This window comes from Macrosteles quadrilineatus, unplaced genomic scaffold (assembly GCF_028750875.1).
Source record: "Macrosteles quadrilineatus isolate MER2022 unplaced genomic scaffold, UCM_ALF_1.0 Scaffold_7__1_contigs__length_78375512, whole genome shotgun sequence".
NCBI lineage: Eukaryota > Metazoa > Arthropoda > Insecta > Hemiptera > Cicadellidae > Macrosteles > Macrosteles quadrilineatus.
In genome coordinates, this window is record NW_026542600.1 from 70535833 (window position 1) to 70556512 (window position 20680).

Genomic DNA, 20680 nt, shown 5'->3' on the forward strand with positions numbered 1-20680 from the left:
ATACTCCCAAGATTTAGAAAATAATTTTTGGTGACTACCCGTCACACTATGACACATTTTAAGAAACCCGTGATAAGCTATGCCACATTTCTACTATTATAAGCAATGGAACAATTTAAATTTTCCATTATAAGCTATGTCACATTTTCACGATTATAAGCTATGGAACAAATTCGCAATTATATGCCATTAAAAGATATGACATCGTAGCGATAATAGAACTGCCGAGACATTTTTCTGGAGCCTTGGTCTTTGAATACAGATAATTCAGATTGTCACTATCCTATTCAATTCATTGTATTGCTTCATGGATCACGTTCAAAGTCACCCACCATAAAGTCTAAACTTAGCTTTCCGAAAAAAGGAAAACCAACAGCTGACATTGCCTGTTTACTTCCTCGCAGATGCAGACTAGGTGCAGAACAAAATAAATGCAAAGCAAGCAAAAGCAAAAGTGCGTGTTTCTCATCTCATTCTGCTTGACGTATATCCATCCCAACCCAACCCAATCCCAATCTGTTTTCTGCTGTAGGGGCATACGACTAGACTATACGAATACGACTGTCAGTCACTGTCAGTCAGTGTTTTTGTGTTAGCGTTTAGTAGACTTGCTTTGCCTGATGCCTCATGCGTTTTCTTTCGTACCGTGTTATCATAAAAGTGAAGCTTCACTTTTTGTGCCAAAAATGTTAACTTGTTAATTAATTGACCATTTCATAGCAATAAATAGTAGCCTAACCAATTAATTAAGATATGTATACGTAAGTGATGTTAGAATAACCTACGAATTTAGGAAGGCTACAGTTGTTGTTTGGATACCAGAGTTTGTCAGCTGCCTTGTTGAAGTTTTGTTAGTCTACTATTTATGACTAAAGTCATCGTAACATATCGTATTAAACTCCAATTTCGTAGCGTAAGCCTATTTAATCTTTTTAACGAGTTGTTTTATTTTCTCTAAACCATTTTGCAACCATCATACAACCTAATTCTAATTCTTAATGTCCTTTTTAGGCCTAACTTGTTTTAGTATTAATAACATAGTTTACTAGGAAAGTGAAGCAATATGTTTTATACTGTGAACAAGTTTAGTTAGGATTGTTATCTGTGCCAAAAATTGATTCTGACAATGGCTAACAGGAAAGGTTTAGTGGTAACTTAGAATTGCCTTTTTTGTAAACTAACAGGGCTTTGTTTAGCTTTGAATACCTAGCCTACTTCATAAAGTATATAACTTAGTACTCAAGTTAACTTACCTATAATTACAATACTGTATTATATTTTAATTATTTCCCCTTACGAAAATTTTCAAGCAAGAAGTAAAACCTGGCCATAAACTAGGCTATAGATTAAATAGGCCTAGGTTAATAAATCTATTGACAGAATCAAAACTTCATTTGAGCAATAATCCAGTACGCTTTACACATCCTACCACTTATCTCCAGAGATGACTTCTGATGTAAGTAACTTAGACCTATTCGTAGCCCATAAGTTATCTTAACAAATTGTGTATTTAAATGTTCTCTTCCATATTTAGTGGTCCTTCAGTAACTTAACCTTAAATCGGGCGCATCGCGGAAGTTACCTCCGGGTCACTACTTTTTACGTTATCAAAACCTTAGTAACTTACCTATGTGTGCGGCAGGGCTGTGGCCTGATTTACCTCACGAACCTCTTTTGCGGAATCGGTTTTATATACTCTTGTACCCCTTTCCCAATTTGTCAGTCGACCTTGGGGGGGTGGTTCGCGTCACTACTGGAAGTAGCTTCCTTTCCGTGAGCGCCTTGTGATGCTACGGGTTTCCCGGAGCCTAGTTCCGTGTGCGCCCTTGTGTTTGACCTTATTAGCGATATTATAAAATGTATGAACAAATTATTGTTTGCATTAGACAATAGGTGTTTTATTTCAAACACCATAACTTAGCAATTTTTTATAAAAAGCTTTAAAGTAAGTTATCCTTGAAATAATAATCTTTTTCATAATACCATTGGTGTTTTTATGCCATACACTGATGCAATTTTTGTCTAAGAGCTTTAATTGAATGAATTGTCCTTGTACAAAATTATTATTTTTATTAGACCATTTATGTGTTTTTATGCCATGGTATATTAACATTTGTTTTCTAATAGCATACGATAGTACTGTATAAGTACAAAAAGTAAATAATTTTTTATCCACAACACTTACATATTTTTATTTTTTATTATAACATTTTCTTTGTAATACCGGTAACTTAAGTAATAGTGTAATAACTCATAATAAATGTTTTTCATAGAGTTTTATTGCTATTAAAATGTTTTTTACTCATCATTGTATAGTTTTTGTACTCTTGGAGGTAACTTCCGTGAGCGCCATTTGGTGTTTGAAAATCAATGCACCCGACGGAAGGTTAAGTAGTAAATTTAGCCTACCTACTCTAAAAGATTGAGGGTTGGCGAACAATCTAGCCTTAAAAATATGGGGTTTTAATGTTCATTTCACTCATAGAAAATTGGTATAAACTTAGGCTAATAAAATTACACAAGTTAACTTAAAATGCTTAAAAGGTAACATTAGTCAAATTAGTAATGCTCTTAATGGGATATTTTCAAGCTCTAACGTCAGTTAACATAGGCTAGCTTAGTTCAAAACCACAAGTCAAGACACACAGGCCTAGAAAGAACTTTGTTGTAAGTTAAGTTAATTTTGGTGAGTGTATATGCTACGCTCAAACTTCGAATTCAGACAATGTCCGAAATTTTTACCCTTTCGGCAATGTAGAAACTGTGAAATGCTCAGGTTGCAGAAGTGGATACGGTATATGATTTGGACATTGGCCGAAGTGAAACTCCTAGAATGCGTTGTAGGTTTAAACTGAACTAAGTTACTCAAATGTAGAAGATCCAAAGTTTTTGGGAGATTGAGCAATTTTAACTAAATACACACAATGTGGTGTGGTCTAAATTGAATGCCCACGTCGTGCTGTAAGGTAGGCTATTAAAAGTTTTCGCAAACGCTGAATAGCCTTGTATAAACAACTGCATACTAACTTATTCTGTTAAGTACAAAATAAGTTGGTAAAAGAATACAATTTACCAATGAATGTTATAATTTTATTTTTTCAAATGTAGGCCTAAGTTACAAATAATATTATGAAATAGGCCTACGTTATCCAAGTTAACTGCAAAATAAAAAAAATGTAGGCCCTATGTTAGCCTAAGGGCCTATTACAAATAAGTTACCCCTTTGTTCTTAATCATAAAAATTTAATGTTTTCCTGTTATAGGCTAGCAGTAACAGTTTTTAACGCTCACTACACACTTCTTTGTACTTTTATACACTTGTTAGGCCAAGATGTGCTGCTATATCACTTATTTAGAATTTAATTTTATGTTTCGCTATACATTTACATGATTTAACACGTTCGCTACCCCCAATAGTACTACATTTTTCAATCATATGGACCAGCGACACGGCAATGGCCGGTTTCTTCCCATAGATTGCCGTCGCATGTATGTGACGGCTGGTCACATTAAATGGACTAACGTCGCATATTTGTGTCAGTGTCATATGTAATTAAAAAGCTGATATATTCGTAACTTTGGTCTATTTGAAAGCCCTGAATGTCTGTCGCATAACATATGTGCGTCACTTGGCCTGTGTATAAAATGATTATTGACGTCATATGATAGTTGGTAAAACTGTTTTTTGCCAATGTAGGCCTATAACTCGGCCCGTGTCAATGACCGCAGCATCGTAAATATGTGTCGATCGGTAGCGAACGTGCTAACTAAACAGGTCATTGCAACCACATCAGATGAAGCCTTGCTTGGATTGGCCTTCTGGGACTTGAAGGGCTTTTGGATGTTTAGATTATTTTACTGATTTCTTAATTTATTTATGATTGTTGTTTGTTTTTTTGAGATTCTCTATTGTAATAGTATAAATAACCTTCTTTTTATGGTAAAAAATGGTAGAAATAAGTTAGAAAACAGTTTTAAGTTATAATAAAGAATCACTTTTCGACACTTTTCAATGTATTATAAATATGTACTAAAAGAATAAAGATTGTTTGAAATGAAATGAAATGATAGCATTGCTTCTTTACGCATGTGGTTGCTCATCAGGTACATCCTCAGTACCGGTACAAATAAATTGATTGATTTCTTGAATAAAAAAAAATATTTTGTACTAATAGTCTAGTAGTAAATTGTTCTTATTTACTACAACTGCAATAACTTCTATTAATTAGCTAGTTGTTCCCGATCGACATCAAGAATATTAATGATGCATACAATTTTGTTAGGCCTCAGTACAAAATTGTAGGTTTTTCTTTTCATGAAGCCTTTGGCATTTTGTAATACAGTACTTTTTTACAAAAGAATTTAAAACAATCATTTTTCACTTAGGCCTAATTTCAAACCAACCATTTTAAATTTAATTCTGAATATCTGAAGTTTTTTAAATGTATGTTATTCACCACGTGGTTAAACTATTTCATAGGCCTATTGAGGAAACTAGCTCATATAAACCACAGTAACTTTCTAGACCCAGCAAGAATATAAAAATGATTAATCTGTTTACAGGCAGGGGATAGTGAATCGGATATGAACTACAGTGATGACGAAGATGGTGAAATAAGTTACAATGACTATTACAACATGGGATACTATAACGGGGAGGACTGTGACATTGAACAAGAGGATATGTGCAAAACAGATCCTGAGTTCTTTGCTTACGAGTGTCTTAGTGTGGAAGAGGTCGAGAGGTTGCTCAATGAGTCTGTAGAAACACTAAGCACTAGTCTTCAGGTCAGTGAACATCATTTTTACTTTTCTAACATAGCCTTATCAGAATAAAACTTAGTTTAGCTCTACAAAGTAGCTGAATGTGGTTACTATAAAGAGTCTGAATTATTAAATTAGGTACTGAACTTTGAGACTCCAAGGCCGATTCTACACGTGCGTGAAACCCACAACGGGATTCCTGTGTCGGGACCACACGCTCGACGGGGATCATTTCGGTAGATTGCCGTGTCTACCTGGGTGGGACGCAGTAGTAGGCGGGAGCGCGGAGTTGACGTTGGCGTCAATCCTGCGTCGGGAATCCCGCCCAGCCATTCTATATGTAGCGGTATCACCGTGCGCTGCAGCTCACACCTCCAATCTTTTGTCCAGTTGCTTTGAGGTTCTATACAGTGCTGTGTGATATTCGATCATGAATGTAGCATAACATTTGTTTTCATATGTATTCCTTTAATCACAAGTATTTAGTAAGTAACAATATTCACCATACGACAACCAGAATTTTTTCCATAAAATGAGTTCTAGGCCTATTGCAATTTATTCGTCAGAGATTTGCGACTTTGTATGTTTCAAAGATTGAGTAATTTATATTTCTACATGATGTGAATATACAAAAAATTAAGAATAACTGAGTCCAAATTAATAGCTGGAGTTGTACAACTCCAGCTTTAAAACTGAGCTCCACTGAATCGATCCCGCGTCTTAACCACCTCATATAGAATGGTCCGTCGGGTTTCAAGCGGACTCCATGCAACAAGGATCCTGCCACGTGTAGTTTGCACACAATTTTGGCGGGGTCACTCAACGGGCCTGTCGAGAAATTCACGCTCGTGTAGAATTGGCCTAATTAAAACAAAAATACACTTTATCAGTTTGTTTGTGACGTTTTTCTTGATATTATTTTAGATAACACCCTCGCTAGCCAAAATCCTGTTGCACACACACGAGTGGGCTATTACTACTATCATCAGTGAGTACCGATCAGATGCTTCTCGTCTCCTTGTTACGTCCAAGATCAAGCCTCCGACCCAGCCTGAACCTGTGTCCAATCACGGGTCTCGTATTCCGTGTCCCGTCTGCATAGTTCCCAACTATCCTGACATGTTCTTCAGTCTTGCTTGCGGCCACCCCTTCTGTTGTCAATGTTGGGTCATGCACTTTGAGGTGCAGATTTCTCAAGGAGTTTCCACAGGTAATTGAAATTAGAGTTGCTTTCAACGACACTTGTAATATTCATGCATTATGAACTTCTGCGAAACTTGTGATTGGAGAACTTGTTGCTTTTGATGTTTAGTATTTGGAATAGACATATTATAGGATAATTAATTACTATCCTGTTGGTAAATGAATTTTTAAATAAGAATTTCACTTCTTTTAAATCTAATCACCTAAGCTTTCATGAAAAGAATTCATCGTTAAGTAGATATTTTGAGGTTACTTTAATTTATCACAGAAACTAAATAGTACAGTAGGCCTGCCTAGTTTATCTGACAGGGGAAGTATTTCTGAGGTGTTTTTTTTTAGAAGGCAACCTATACATTGATAAATAAACGGTATCAGCAATCTGACATATACTTTCTCCCATTAGCTTGTCAACAACCTTTATCATGGGTAAGCGATGAGAGTAACTATGATATTTAAAAGGTAAAATCACAAAAGTTTCATTAACTATTGAACAGTAATTTTAACAGGAATGAAAGGGTGCACTATTTTGTTTAGAATTATTAGGACCATAACAGAAGAATTTCCGTTTCTCAATTCTGTTTTGAATTGAGCAGGAAATATAATACTGTACCTTGATCCAGCGCTTCTATTTTTAGCATAGTTGAACAATAGGCAAGCAGACGGTAAGACGGACGCCGAGTGTAGGGGTATCCCTGACGACCTACGACGAACTACATAAGTAAATATAATTTACAATACAGCAAGCTTTTAATTCTATCACATTTCTAGCTTCGTTTTAAATGTAATTAACGGGAAATTACTTTTTTGGAATTTCAAACCCGGTCTCAAATCCTTTTCCACCAAGGATTGGTGGGGTTTTAGTATTCAAAATAATATTGTAACATAGAATTTCCCATGTTGTCGCAACTGTAGTATATGTGAATGGTACGGTGTAAAGTTAGCTCCAAATTTACTCATTATTGTAAATAACAAAATAACTCATTAATTTGTGACGCCCATCAATATGGTGCAACAATAAATCTCCAGCTCACCCCTAACCAAGGCCCCACTAGAAAAAACAGGCCATGCTGCAGCACGGGCAGCGCAACACTACGTCACAGTGGTGGATAGTTGTACTAAACTCTTTACCATTAAAGTCTTACAAACAACCAGCTTGTTTATTTACCTAAAACATATGGGAATTGTGATGGCAATGAATTTATCAATGAAATCTATCCACTAGTGCGACGTCATTGATCCTGCAGCATGGCCTGTTTTTCTAGTCCACAATTCCGTGCAACTCTCCCAACTCCCAAGTGCTTTGTAATATTATTGATGATTCATTCAATTCCAATGACCAATCAAACATGCCTAAATACCTTTGTACCTTCACCTACTAATTTCTGACATCATGCTATATGAGGTAATACAATAATACTAAGAATAATAATATAAATATAATAATAATATAATAATAATAAAATAATAATATTAATATAATAATAATAATATAATAATATTAATATAATAATAATAATAATAATATAATAATAATAATACAACAATACAAGAATTTTGCTCGTACTGAACAGGTCATAAAGATAGAAAACAATTTTAAATTGCTATAATTTAACTTGGTGACTTGCTTTTTGTTGTGTTGTAGGTTAGTAGTAAAATTTCCCCATAAAATCCCCGTCTGGCAAACTTAAAAATCAACTTGTTGTCCCGTCTTTCTCCCTCCAATTGGCAATACAATGGGACCGGCTACGTTCCAAGCAGTGCTGCTGTCTGTGAGTGTTTAGCGAACTACGTCGACTCTTGTTATAAAGCAGGACATCACCGCACGTTATTTGTTATTCGTCATACCGAAATATGAGTGTCAATCACCCGGCAAACGGGTTTGTTCGACGCTGCGGGCTGCACCGCACTGGGGCTACGCCTGCCATTTGATGGCCCGCAGCGAACGTGTTAACGAGAAACTTGAATGTTGTTAATACTTAATTTAAATACCAGCATTGATTAAATTAAAGTTTCCCGCATCAAGATGAAATGAAATGAAATGAAATATTATTTATTTATACAGGCAAAAGTTAGGGCCACATGGCCCTTCCTTACACTTAACCTGTCATAAATATAACACATATATTTTTACAATTACATTAATATACAACAAAAACAAAATCTAAATCATGGATACAGAAATTTTAACAAAAGAAAATAACTTACATTTTAAACTGTACAAAAATATCTGTTTTGCATGTAATGTTGACATAATAAACCTCCAAGCCTGGTATACGCCGCTCACGGGGTTAACCGCTACGCGCTATGACTCTAATAGCCATTACCGCAACTGATAATTTCTCACTCGTGGCCACCCTTTCACAACGACCACCTTACCGCTACCCCAACTAGACGCCTTACCTCTTCTGTCACATAGATGGACTTTGTTAAGTGGTATTGCATATCAAATATATATTCAATTTGATAAGCTAAATATACCCTAAAAAAATGCCTCGGGGAAAAATGGAAGTTATTCGGGAAATATGCGGGAATTTGGCCGAGCACATTTGCTGGACACCCTGTTAAATTATCCAAGATAGCCGCTAGCCTCCAAGGACTCTTAAAGGATAGGAGGGGATAAAAGCAAGTTTTACTAGCTGCCAAATGACTTTTTTGATCCGACCTTCATTTTTGTTCATAGTTTTTGTTCATAGTATAGCACCTGCTAAATTCGGCAGCTAAGAAAACCTGTATGAAAAGTTGTACATGACCTTTGTGTTACAGTTATTGTCAACAAACGCTGCTGTATTCCTCAGCTAGGAACCCCCCCCTTTAGCTGTGGGGGGATGGTTGTATTTCAATAAGTTTTCATCTATCTTGGCAAAATCTTGAAATTAGGCAGATAATGTGATAGTTTCCCACAATAACAGCAACATCATAAATTTTTGATTTGCACAATCTTTACGGATTATAGCCTGCCTAATAATTGTCTCAATTTTGGGCTGTATATCGCAAATCAAAACAAATGCTGCTGCAGTTTTAACTCGATTAATGTATGAGTATGAATTTAAAAAAATCTATGGATTACCATTGAACAAAATAAGTACCACATAGATCTTCAGTTTCACATTAGTTTACTCAGTCATACACATTGTGGTGACGATTCAATACATCAGGTTGGTTAAATAATGAAATAAGTTGTAATTCTGTTTGTAGGCATTGCTTGCATGGCTCAAGACTGTGAAGTTTTGGCCACAGAAGATTTTGTTCTGCAACTTCTGACCAAGCCTCAACTGAGGGAAAAGTTTCAACAGTTTACGTTTAGAGACTATGTCAAATCTCATCCTCAGTTGCGGTTCTGCCCTGGCCTTAACTGCCAAGTCGTGCTGCGCAGTAAGGAACCCCAGGCCAAAAGAGCCACCTGTTCCTTTTGCAAAACAGTCTTCTGGTAAATATAATGGAAATTTGTTTTTACCTATATTTTTTTAAGCCCACCAAGCGAACTATTGGATAATGTATTCTGTGTTAGTAAATGGTTTGCTTAAGCACTCTTTTCTGCTTGCTTAATTCAATATATCTGAGCTGAAGATAGTAATATTTTATTTGTACATTTTTAGCTTCAAGTGTGGGATGGACTATCACGCTCCAACAGATTGTGCCACAATCAAGAAATGGCTGACCAAGTGTGCCGACGACAGTGAAACTGCCAACTATATCAGTGCTCATACCAAAGATGTGAGTATACAGCTTTTGGAAGCAATTTTTTTTTATTTATGTTCACTCTTAAGACACACACCAGTCGTCCGTCTGTCCGCAAGCTGACGCAACAAAATCGCTCGGTAAGCGATTTAGCACAATGTCATATGGCCGGACATTCACCCTCTTCCATTTTTTCAAAAAGCTTCAGATGAGATGGCAAACAGCCTGGGAATCAAGAGTAAATAAATAGTCTATTTAAGATCCTTAATAATTATAGTAATTAAAAAATAAGTAAAAACTATTCTCGTTGCTTGAAGTAAAAACGTCCATGCATAAAATTTGTCTAATATAATGCATAAGCATTATCTAATAATAATAATGCTTTAAGCGAATTTCCCATGTCGACAATAAGTTATTACCGTAGGTCTCATGGTATGACTTGGATCCAGGACCAATTTACTTTTTCGTTTTAAGGTCCCAAGAGGCCAAAAACATGATCCGTTAAAATTCATAAAGATATGTCCTTTGGCACAATAACTGGAGCAAAAATGAACTGAAAATGAGTGAATTGGTACCGAGGTATTCCAGCCATAACTCGTCTGTTGCTCATCACACGGAAAATGCAAGTAGGCTTGATGATTGGCCATTGTGTGTTCGCAGCCTCTGGACAGACGGCCGCTGTGTGTTGTCCCATATTTATAACTACTGAAATGTATGTGATCCAAGTTACAAGGGTATGTTTTGGGATTTATAGAGGTATGTGCAATGTGCATTACATTTAGCAGATGTGGATAAACATTGCTGGGGCTATAGAATGCAGGGGATGGCTCACGTCAACGGACAGGTGGTTCCACTGCCGTGACGCTGTGACATCACTGTGGATGCATGGGTCGAGCCAGCGTGCGGCTGCGTTACACATACTGTAATCTGTATTAACCACCGTGTCTGATGGTTGAAAATAGGGATGGACGAGATTGGATTTTTAGTTCGAGACGAGACGAGACGAGATTTTTTATTTCTCATAAAATTTCGAGACGAGATCGAGACGGGATTTCCCTTCTCATACACAACGGGAAATGCACGTTCAAAATTTTTTCCTGATTTTGTAACATTGTTAGATGACTGTTTAAATACAAAAATAATGATAATAGGCAAGAATATTTACAATCTTTTATTAAAAACCATCAGCATAACATGTTTTTATTAATCACGCCTAACTTATTAAAAATGCCTACGATTAGGAAACATAGTGATATCAGTTAGGATAGAGTTCAACTTATCCTAAAATAAAATAAATCATAAAATAAAAGCAATATTAATTTTTATAAAATAGTTAGGCCTACTTGTTTTGGCTTTTTATAGTAATAAAACATTCCTCACACTGCTTACACTTAAAAAAACTTCTCAAATGTTATTAAAGTAATATTATTAAAATAATTAAAGTAATATTTACATTTAAAGAATTAATTAAATAAGAACCCCTTTGCAAAGGAAACGCAACTACAACACGCTCCTGTATTGCGGGTATTGCATTAACTTTTTGCAGGAGTTTTTCATTTTTTTTTTTTTTTTTTTTTATTCTTGTCTCGATAAAAATCTCGGCCAAAAAGAAATCTCGTCTCGTGTAACGAGATTTAAAATTTCCCGAAATTTCGAGACTTGACCATCCCTAGTTGAAAATATTTAATTTATTATTAATGGATATTTTTGAAAACAAATTTAACTTAAAACGTCACTAAGCGAGTAGCTTTGCAATTTTTGGGATACGAACATACTTTCAGTGAGAGAAATGTGTAGGCTATTAATAGTTTTCTTACAAAAATAGTCTGAACTGCTAACAGGTTCAAACCTATCCTGTTCTTTTATTATTCACCACCAAGTGGCAAGTGATACAACTTGGCGTTCACATTCCATCGTTACGCCATGATGTATGGAGTTGGATGTTTCAAAGGGGGGGAAGCACTTCTTAACTTAAAGCCTAACACCACACCACCAGTCTTTAAAAAGCTTGGGATGTAACAAACTCATATTTTATAAGTAAGGATATTTAAAAAAAATAACATTTTGGAGGATACTCCCAACATAGGCCTATTTCATTTTGTCAAAATGAGGGTTTGTAGATTTTTAAAGTAATCCAGTTTTGACCATGGTCGATTTTCTTTGTATTTAATTATTTGGTAAACTAGTAATGTATTTTGTTTTTTGTTAGTGATGGCAGGCCCGTTTTTGACAATGTCAGCGCCCTAGGCACAACTAATAGTAGCGCCCCTTTGAAATATACAGGGTGTACCGTAAGTAAACCACCAAACTCCAGGAAATGGTTCTATGGGTAAAAAAACGAAAATCAAGAATAACATTTTTTTCTACATGGCTTCGTGAACCAGATATTCGCCATTTTGTTTTTTTCAGATGAAATTTTTATCTTTAAAGTTGTTCCAGCGATCGTTATGAAACTTGGTATGTATGTTAAGGTAACAGACACCCGTGTTAGAAAAAATCATTTTGATTCATCATAAATCTTCAAAATGGAGGCCATTTTAATTTTTTTAAAGCTTAAATTACAAAAAAATGGCAGATTTTATGAGAAAACGACAAGAACATTTTTATTTTGAATTTTAAATTCCCTATCAAACGATACCAAGCTCAAAAAAATTGAATAAGAGATAGCTGAAGTATCACGATTTTTATATGTAAAATGGGACAAACCTGACTAGCTTAGCCTTTTTTACCCCATTTTACAACTAAAAATCTTTATATTTCAGCTATTTCTGATTCGATTTTTTTGAACTTGATATCGTTTGATAGGGAATTAAAAATGCCAAATAAAAGTGTTTTAGTCATTTTTTTTTCATAAAATCTGCCATTTTTAGGAATTTGAGTTTAAAAAATTAAAATAAATGGCCGCCATTTAGAAATTGTATGATAAGTCAAGGTTAATTTTTTTTACATGGGTCTCTCTCTATATCATCTATACCAAGTTTAATAAAAATCGGTTGAAAAACTTTAAAGATCAAAATGTTAATTTGAAAAAATTTAAATGGCGAATATCTGGTTGATGAAGCGATCTTAGAAAAAAATGCTATTCTCAATTTTATTTTTACATTGACCCATACAACCATTTTGGAAGACCCGTAGAGTTTCGCTATTTACTTACGGGACACCCTTAAAAAAGGGTGACCACCACCGGGTAATCCGGGAATTATGCATGGATTTTGTATTTCTACCTGGAATTGTCAATTTACCACAATCGCACATGACAACAGTGACTTTTACATGACCGCGGGAGACGATAATATGTCAACACACGGCCAAGAGGGATGATCAGAATATTACCGCGATCGCAGAAGACGATGATAATCTTCACACGACTACGGGATATGATCAACATTTTGCCGCAATCGCGGGAGGCAATTACGACGTCTTCACGACCGCAAGAGACGATTAAGATCTCTACATTACCGAAGGAGATACAATCGGCTCGAGGGATTATCAGAATTTTACCGCGATCGCGCAAGACAATAATAATGTCACACGACCGAGGGAAAAGATCAGAATTTTGCCTCATTAGCGGTAGACGACGATAATCTCTTCACGACGGCGTTATATGTTCATATATTGCCGCAATCATGGAAGACAATAATTATGTCTACACGACCGTGGAAAATATTTAGAATTTGCCGCGATCGCGGAAGACGATAATGATGTCTATACAGCCACGGGAGACTATAATGAAGTCAACACGGCCACGAGGGATTATCAGAGGTTTACCGCGATCGCATGTAAATACAATTACAACATTTTTTTTTAATTTTCCAATTTTTGGCGCCCCTCAAAAAAACCAATTGCCTAGCGCCCTAGGCACGTGCCTACCGTGCCTATTCGGTAAATCGGCCCTGAGTGATGGGCCGATTCCAGAATTGGTCGATTCCGATTCCAGAACTTTGTTTTCGATTCTCGATTCCGCACTCGATACCGATACCTGTTATAAATTCATTTAATAACACATATGTGTGATTCGCGATCCCTATAAATAAATGAGCATGTTTTTTTATTTAATCGTAATACAAACATAACTCCGTTTCTATTGAATAAGGTTACATAGATTACATTAGCCTATAAGGAAAAGATACTTCAAGATGACATACATTTTAACATATTATATTAAATTAAATTGAAACAACAAACACCGGTTTAGTAAGGCCTAAAATTTTCACTGAGTTTTTTGTTTGCATAAGCATTTATACATCTGGGCCTACATTGAATGTTCCATATTGCTTGGGTTCTCAAAGTCAATGTCAAAGTCATCTTAAATATTGTCATAATCAATATCACTTAAATTACTTAAAGACTCACATAAAAAATCATGGAGTTCATCACATCACTGGAATGGGGATCACAATCCATTTTTAAACCATGCATAGTAATCAACAACATCAAAACATAAACAATTCACCATTCGAACACTCACGACAGCTGTTTCTGTTCAGTCAGAGAGAAACAACAGATATAATCATAAAATACATCACCAAACGGCCATCTCCAATAGTCACCATGAAGCCCTGAATTAGCTGAACAGTTAGTATAAGTAAGCTTGGGCATTGAAACAAAACTTAGTGCCTACAAACTCGTCCGATATTGTTCAACAGAAAACCTACCCAATATGTGGTTGGCGACACTTAGAGGGTTAAAGGATCGGATCAACCATTGATTATATACAGTAGAACCTCTTTAATCCTAACCCCTGTAATCCGAACGTCCACTAATCCGAACGCCTCATTGCTGTACTCTATATTCAGAACAGTAGTTTTTTTATTGTATACTGTATTTATTGATACACACACTGTAATTATTTCTATTGTAATGTACATTACTGTTTATTCCCTATGTTTACTACTGTATTAAATAAACACTGTATTTTACTTTATAAAGCATTTTTCACTTTTCCCTAGCTATTGTTCTATAAAAACAACAATATGTTCTGTAATCCGAACTATTTACTAGTCCGAACTACTGTATACTCACGAAGTGTGTTTATAGTCAATAATATTATACACTATGATCAGCACGTTATCAAGCTCTTTAGCTGCTAATGAAATGTACATAAAGTCTATCATGAGTTAGAAAACGAGATTTATATTAGTACCATTAACTGTATACTAGGGATGGACGAGATTGAATTTTTAGTTCGAGACGAGACGAGACGAGATTTTTTATTTCTCATAAAATTTCGAGACGAGATCGAGACGGGATTTCCCTTCACATACACAACAAGAAATGCACGTTCAAAATTTTTACCTGATTTTGTAACATTGTTAGATGACTGTTTAAATACAAAAATAATGATAATATGCAAGAATATTTACAACCTTTTATTAAAAAACATCAGCATAACATTTTTTTATTAATCACGCCTAACTTATTAAAAATGCCTATGATTAGGAAACATAGTGATATCAGTTAGGATAGAGTTCAACTTATCCTAAAATAAAATAAATCATAAAATAAAAGCAATATTAATTTTTATAAAAAATAGTTACTTGTTTTGACTTTTTATAGTAATAAAACATTCCTCACACTGCTTACACTTAACAAAACTTCTCAAATGTTATTAAAGTAATATTATTAAAATAATTAGAGTAATATTTACATTTATAGAATTAATTAAATAAGAACGCCTTCGCAAAGGAAACGCAACTACAACACGCTCCTGTATTGCGGGTATTGCATTGACTTTCTGCAGGCGTTTTTAATTTTTTTTTTTTTTTTTTTTTTAATTCTCGTCTCGATAAAAATCTCGGCCAAAAAGAAATCTCGTCTCGTGTAACGAGATTTAAAATTTCCCGAAATTTTGAGACTTGACCATCCCTACTGTATACTCTTTGTATTATATTTATTCAATGCTTGTACCATGTGGCCAATCTGGCAACATTGCCCTCGATCTGACAACATGGCGGCAAGTGATAAGCCTCTATCATTTAACTAGTTTTCTACTAGCTGTTAGTTGTACACGTCATTCGTTGTGAAATGCAAAGGCTCGCTATTTTAGATTATATAACTATTGAATGTGAGCTGCTAATGAACTTGGAATTATTTATATTTGCTGACTTCAGAGTATTCCAAATAAACCATGATGTGTTACTCTTTACAACCTTCAATGTCAGTCGAGTTTTTTACCATAATTAACCTCACTTTTCAGAATCGGTATCGAGTTCAATGAAGCAAAGTAATGAGTATCCGCGATTCTTCGATACCACTGGTATCAAAGGTATCAAGGTATTGATAATCGGAATCGCCCCATCCCTAATTTTGTATCTTTGTTGTGATAACAGGCTTACCTGAATGGAAAACAGGCCCATACTGTACTGGCTTTCTTTGGTGACCAAAGCTGTACTCGAACTTCTGTTTTTAGTGTAATTTTTTCGTGTTTCTTGTCCAAAGAAGGGCATTTTCCCATTCAAGTAAACATGCCAACAAATATTCTCATACCTAGGTCCTTGTGCCCTGTGTTATATCATTAACCTAAAACAATACATTCAACTGTTGCAGTGTCCACGGTGTCATATTTGCATAGAGAAGAATGGAGGTTGTAATCACATGCAGTGTTACAACTGCAAACATGACTTCTGTTGGATGTGTTTAGGAGACTGGAAGTCACATGGTTCTGAGTACTATGAATGTTCACGATACAAGGAGAATCCCAACATTGCCAACGAGTCCATTCATGCTCAAGCAAGAGAGGCTCTAAAGAAATATCTTCATTACTATGAGAGGGTATTATTATTGATTTTACTGTCAGTTCAAAACTGGGTTGAGGTGGAATAATTATGGTACAGGGAAAACTTTCCTTACTTTTTCTTTGCTCTCCATTAGTAACAAAGGTGATATATGTATGTGCATGTATTGTCTTGTAATACATTTTTAGTCAATTCTGGGGTAACATTTATATTTTTTATTATTGTATGAAAAGATTGAAAGGATCTTACATAAACAGATTTCTGTTTCATCCTTACACTCCCATAGATAAAAATTGGTTGATTTTTATCCTAGAAGAATCTTGCCTCGCCCTTACTCAAGAATGCAATTTTATTCAAATTCCCATTGAACAATATACAGGGTTAGTAAAAAGTCTGGAGACTCCCTGTTAATTTTTTAAAGGCCCATACTAGAAAAAATAAACTCGGCACGCCTTTATGGCATGTTATGAAGTACTTTTTGGGCATAGACTCCACTTAGTGTACAACTCCAAAATGGGGGATTTTGGGGGAAACTAAAAAAATTCAAATGGTAAGACCCATCGAGTGACCCCTCATTTTGAAGGTCCTGGTAAAAGAAAACCAACAACGCAATCTAAAGGTCTCGGAATGGAAATCAGAATTAACTTGCAATTTTATACTCAATTGGCTGTCATATTTTCCTGGTTTGAGATAGAGACCTCTAGTTTCTGTTAGTTTTCTTTTATCACGACCTTCAAAATGAGGGGTAACTCGATGGGTCTTACCGTTTGAAATTTTTGAGTTTCCCCAAAATCCCCCATTGTGGGTTTGGGAACCGAGTACTTATTAGGCTCAAAAAGTACTTCATAACATGCCATAATGGTGTGCCGAGTTTAGTTTTTCTAGTACAGGCCGTTAAAAATTAACAGGGGGGTCTCCAAACTTTTTACTAACCCTGTATAAATGCATGCATAGTTGTTGACAATGGGAGAAAGTATGTGTCAGATTGCTGATACCATCTATAATTGTGATTGGGTGGCTTCTCCCTATACTTCTGTGTGCTCTATTTTCAATGTTGGTCTAGGAAGGTTTAATTTGATATCTGAATTTGATATTGTAAACTCCATGGTAGAGTGCATTTTGTTGTTGGGTAGAGTACTTAACCTATTCCCACCTAAAGACGGGCGGCATCCATCCTAGTGCATCAGGTTACGAAAGACTAAAAACGGACAGCGCTCGTCGTCACGCATAATGCACTTTTTGTTTGTTTCTACGCCAGTGGATACAATATATAAAATATAGTATAGTATAGTATAAATATAGTATTATAACAATATAATATAATAATTTCCCATTTATTTCAATAGTCACAACACCATAACTTAGTACACATGCAATTTTGGTGCAAAAATTGTAGACTATTAGGCCAATTTTGTCGTTTTGAAGAGTTTTACAAAAACAGCTGTAAAATTAAGGATTTGATATACAAACAAACCAAATACAGTTTTTACGCAACAAATTGAATACTTTTTATGAATTTAACCAATAGATTAAAAAAAATTAAAGGTTTGCTTTAAAAAAATATTTTTATATATACATCTATAAAAAATGCATATATTATTTTAAAATTGCTATAAAATATTTTATATTTAAAATTAGTGTCATATAAAAGTAAATTTTATGTAGATCAATAAATACCAGTGTTAGGCCTTTATTTCATAAATTACCTTATTAATGAGTTTTTTACTAAAATATTGTACACTAGCCCTTTTTTATTCAGCTAAAACTGCACGATACTAGACTAATAACTCAGTCAGGAATGGGTTAATAATATAAAAAAACTGTTCAAAAAAATTATTGTGTACATAGATATAATATCAACAGCAGTGTTTATTTCCTCACAAGAATTTCACAAAGCTTGAAGAGTGATAATTTTTAGTCAAGATGCTATTGGTCACTTACGATTGTGTACATTAACTAACTAGCTTGCACAGAGTACTTAATGTTCTTCAAATGAACATTTTGACAGCAGCTAAACATGTTTAAAATCTTATGAATTTAGTTATATTAGCCCTTAGTTGAAAAAGAATGTACCTGAAACTATCGTTGAGGATGTTCTGAAGCTTCAGTTAAAATAATCACATTTTTACAGTGGGAGAACCATTCAAAAAGTCTGAAACTGGAGGAGCAGACCCTTGAGAAAATCAAGTCTCGCATAAATGTGAAGGTGATGACAGCGTCTGGCACTTGGATTGATTGGCAATATCTTATGGATGCTGCTACATTGCTAGCTAAGTGTAGATACACCCTGCAGTATACCTACCCCTACGCCTACTACATGGAACCTGGATCCCGCAAGGAACTGGTCAGTACCTAACATAACCAATCTTGAAATTGGGAATACAGCTCTCAGAATAAAATAAACAAAAAAATGGTTCCATTTCTGTTTAGTTTTATATATTACATCACCGAAAATAAATTTAAACAGGAATTACCTATTTTGTTTATACATGAATAATTTGTTTCAGTTTTATGATAGGTATAGTATTTGAGTAAAAGTAAATAATGAAAACAAACTTAGCTTTGATGACATTTAAATAACCTATATTTAAATAAAACTAAAAAATAACTACCGAATGGAGCTATTGGAAGAATGTAAATAAGCTAGTGATGGGTCTGTATGACTTTTTCAAATTGGTTCTAAGGCAAAGTCGATTCTCGGTTCTAGGTTCCGGCACCATCGGTACCTTATTAAAATTTTTGGGATAGGCACCTAAATTTTTTTTTAAACAATATACCGTATGCATATGTATATGCAATATACCATCATCACCAATAATACTGTACATAACATTTACGCTAATTATAAAAATCTTCAATTTCTTCACTTAGAACCTTATTTGGTCAGAAATTTTCTGTTTGTCTGGAACTTAAAATAATATATGATAATTGAAGTTTAATTTCTTACAGTTTGAATATCAACAAGCCCAGCTTGAGGCAGAAATTGAAAATCTCTCTTGGAAAATAGAACGAGCCGAATCTACAGATAGAGGAGACCTAGAGAATCAGATAGATATTGCAGAGAAAAGAAGAACAACACTACTGAAAGACTTCCTTGAAGTATGACATGGTGCACCACCGATTTCCTTCACAATACGCTTATCCAACCTCATCCCTCCCCCTGTACAGATTTACCCTTATTTCCTTTCTCACAATCATGTTCCTCCACTTTCTAGAATTATCTGTGTAGAAAACATCCAGGGTATATAAATTACATGCCTTTGTTAAACTACACGAGGGCCTTGCATGTTTTTTAATGGTCCTTTGACAAGATCAGAATGATCAGCGTTGTAATAGAAATCATTTTTTGTTTGATTAAAAATCAATTTTAATTTTGTTAGATATCAAGCTTTAAAGCTGCAATAGCTAATTAAGAGTTTTATTTTTTAAATATTTTATCTTCTTATAAGTATCCGTGTTTGGTTGGATTATTATCATTAGTTAGACAAAACTATTACTAAGACATAATGATTAAATGTGTACATTACATAATCATTAATAATAGGCTAAGCCAATTGTTAAGGGTGAGCAAAGAACTTGGTGACTTAACTTGTTAGAATATTGATATGATTTAAATATTCATTTACTAACAGTTTCTGTATCAACATCCAGGATTTATTATTTCTAGGTAAATTGTTCAAACAAACCCCATTTAGCCTCAAGTTTCATTTGTTTAAAGATTATAAAAAATCATATTCATTCATTAGTTAGTTATTTATTTGACGTTAAAGACTTAATTGATCATCTAATTATCTTATGTATGTATCTTATGTTGTTATGTACAATAAAGCTTTGTCTATTGTCTATTGTCTATCTTTGACCACTCTTAACAGAACTAATTTAAGATTATATAATATGTTTTATGATCAGATAAATGTCAGAACATTATTACCTTTGTTAAGGCATTTGTTTTAACTTTGTGTTAACCTTGCTATGAATATTTAAGCCACATTTGTGATAAATATCATCAATCCTCCCTGTCCCTGGGGTGATGAAATCACCTTTAGTCAATTTAATTACATAATCTAAATAACTTACCCTGTGCATCAGTTGCTCAAGTGCTACAAGCCTGTAGAGATAGAGCAGTGGTTCCCAACACACTGGGGTCACAACAACTTACCCTGACACTAACGGTAGACCACCATTTGCTAGACCCCAAAACAGATTTTTAACAATAATAGAGGACAATACAAATAATACAATAATACAAACGTAATGTTTTTTTACAACATCTTAGCAAAAGTTACACACATTTAAAAAAA

General features: G+C 34.6%; 1 protein-coding gene across 4 annotated transcripts; it reads left to right on the top strand.

Moving 5' to 3' along the window:
- Positions 1 to 581: 581 nt before the first annotated feature.
- LOC128998545 (potential E3 ubiquitin-protein ligase ariadne-2) lies at positions 582 to 20222 on the top strand. 4 transcript variants are annotated; one of them, XM_054424724.1, is made up of 9 exons: positions 582 to 913; positions 1311 to 1456; positions 4564 to 4788; positions 5689 to 5974; positions 9163 to 9394; positions 9564 to 9681; positions 16192 to 16416; positions 18511 to 18723; positions 19329 to 20222. In XM_054424724.1, the coding sequence occupies exons 2-9, from the start codon at positions 1445 to 1447 to the stop codon at positions 19482 to 19484; spliced, it is 1467 nt and encodes a 488-aa protein (XP_054280699.1). In that variant the 5' UTR covers positions 582 to 913; positions 1311 to 1444; the 3' UTR covers positions 19485 to 20222. The 4 variants fall into 4 exon arrangements, with proteins under 4 accessions (XP_054280699.1, XP_054280702.1, XP_054280701.1 ...); XM_054424727.1 differs by having other exon boundaries at positions 582 to 765; XM_054424726.1 differs by having other exon boundaries at positions 582 to 761.
- The last annotated feature ends 458 nt before the right edge of the window (positions 20223 to 20680 follow it).

What these genes read in the sequence shown, in the direction of transcription:
- LOC128998545 (XM_054424724.1), top strand. An exon ending in CACTAAGCACTAGTCTTCAG is followed by an intron (nt 4,789 to 5,688) that starts GTCAGTGAACAT and finishes ATATTATTTTAG; the next exon opens with ATAACACCCTCGCTAGCCAA. An exon ending in TCAGTGCTCATACCAAAGAT is followed by an intron (nt 9,682 to 16,191) that starts GTGAGTATACAG and finishes CAACTGTTGCAG; the next exon opens with TGTCCACGGTGTCATATTTG.